Here is a 1,799-nt window from a genome sequence, read left to right on the forward strand (position 1 = left end):
TTGATCGCAACACTTTATTGTGGAAGCGCTGTGTTTTAAGAAGAAACGCTTGCAATAGAAACGACCGTACTCTACGAGTGACAAACAAGGAGTGTCTTTTATTAATTCAGTTTTACAATGAGAGAGCTAAGAGTGCTTAAGCTTTAGAGCTTACAGCAATAACACTTATTAATTGCTTAATACTGTAACATCTCCCTTCTTTAACAAAACATTTTTTTTTATTACGGGTGTATGCATATACCTATATTTCAGACTTCAGTTGTATTAAATATGTTAAATGAATATTTATATATGTATGTAAATGTATAACATGACCCAAAGTTAATACTAGGTAAAAAGAATAAAAAAATTATTAAATGGCGAGAGTGTTAATTCATAGCCAAAACGATTAGGCTTGTTACGTTTGCGTTTTGGTCGCTCAGCTGCTGACTTTGAACTCAAACGTCGGTTGCGTTTAAAACGATGTTGATTGTCGCGTTCGTCTTCATCGTCAATACAGATTTCGCTTTGCTCGGAGGCTGCTGCTGCGAAACTGTCTGGGGCTGACGGTTCTCTAGTTTCTGCACTAGTGATTTTTTCGCATTCAGTTGCGCTCGGCAACTCTTTACTGATGTCTTGAATGTTGCGACGATACAAGCTTCCCTTCACATTGACGATGTAAGAGCGAGTGTTAAATTTTTCTTGAATTTTATCCCGCTCTGCAGTTGCGTTGTTGTCCTTTAACTTGACGTTAACTTCTTTCCCCCCTCCAGGTGTGGCAGCGTTTTAGCATTACGATCGTAGTACGATTTAGCTATTTGACGTTTTCGCATAATTCTGTCATGTACGTTCTTTTGTGCTTCTGGTAGGAGCTTTTTTGGATGCGCTGGTATCGCCGAGCGGAGACGGCGTGACATAAGCCTTTGTGCTGGGCTTGAACCAATCGCATTTGGTGTGTTGCGATAGTTGAGCACGGCTAACCAAACGTCCTCGCCACTGTCCAAAGCTTTCTTAATGAGGCGCTTTGCAATTTTAACTGCTGACTCTGCTTTGCCGTTCGATTGCGCGTACCTTGGAGAGGATGTTGTCACTTTTATTTCCCAACTTTTAAAAAAGCTTAAAATTTCCTTGCTCACTAGTTGCGTGCCGTTATCGCATACAATGATTTCTGGAATGCCATGTCTTGAAAAATTTCTTTTGCAGCATTCAATTATTTCTTTCGATGACATACCTTTTAGCTCATCTAACTCGAAGAAGTCAGAGAAATAATCAACAGTGGCCAAGTATTTTGATTTCCTGTTGGTGACCGGGTTATTTATTTCGAAAATATCCATTGCTACTCGATTGAATGGTATCTGCGGTATTTCGTGTGATTGCATCGGCAACTTTTTCGACGACTGGTCAAATTTTATGCATGTTTAACAACTTTCAATGCACTTCTTAATATCGGCATTGATATTTGGCCAACATATTGACTCTTTGGCCAGTTTCAAACTTGCTTCAGTACCTTGATGACTGGCATGAACTCGGCGTAATATGTCTTCGCGCAGCTTCGCAGGGACGATGATTCTGTCGCTTTTGTGAAGCAACCCGTTTTCCGAAGTTATTTGTTCGCGATAGCACCAGTACGGCTTGACGGAGTTTGGAATTTTGGACCTCTTATCTGGCCACCCATTTAGCACAAAGTACGCCAGCTGCTGTAGTGTTACATCGGCCTTAGTCTCTTTCTGGATCGCTATAACTCGTTCATCGCTTATTGGAAGCAACTCTATACTGCGTATTTCTTCCAGTTCAACTAAAAGCTTTTTAATTTCGTAAAT

General features: G+C 40.4%; 2 protein-coding genes across 2 annotated transcripts in view; both read right to left on the reverse strand.

Annotated features, from left to right (window-relative positions):
* Window positions 1–719: 719 nt before the first annotated feature.
* On the reverse strand, window positions 720–1,313 carry LOC118754690 (uncharacterized protein K02A2.6-like). The gene has a single exon (XM_036489580.1). It carries the CDS (start codon window positions 1,311–1,313, stop codon window positions 720–722), a length of 594 nt encoding a protein of 197 aa, XP_036345473.1.
* Window positions 1,314–1,397: 84 nt separating this feature from the next.
* The window catches only part of LOC118754699, a 14,432-nt gene continuing 14,030 nt past the window's right edge, over window positions 1,398–1,799 (reverse strand). The window contains exon 4 of the mRNA XM_036489590.1: window positions 1,398–1,774. Coding sequence (XP_036345483.1) covers window positions 1,398–1,774 — 377 coding nt within the window. The remainder of the gene's footprint in view (window positions 1,775–1,799) is intronic.

The sequence above is a fragment of the Rhagoletis pomonella genome, unplaced genomic scaffold, assembly GCF_013731165.1.
Source record: "Rhagoletis pomonella isolate Grant_MI unplaced genomic scaffold, Rhpom_1.0 Rhpom_scaffold_00002, whole genome shotgun sequence".
NCBI lineage: Eukaryota > Metazoa > Arthropoda > Insecta > Diptera > Tephritidae > Rhagoletis > Rhagoletis pomonella.

Coding starts and splice junctions, on each gene's coding strand:
- LOC118754690 (XM_036489580.1), bottom strand. CDS start 1,313: ATGGATATTTTCGAAATAAATAACCCGGTCACCAACAGGAAATCAAAA.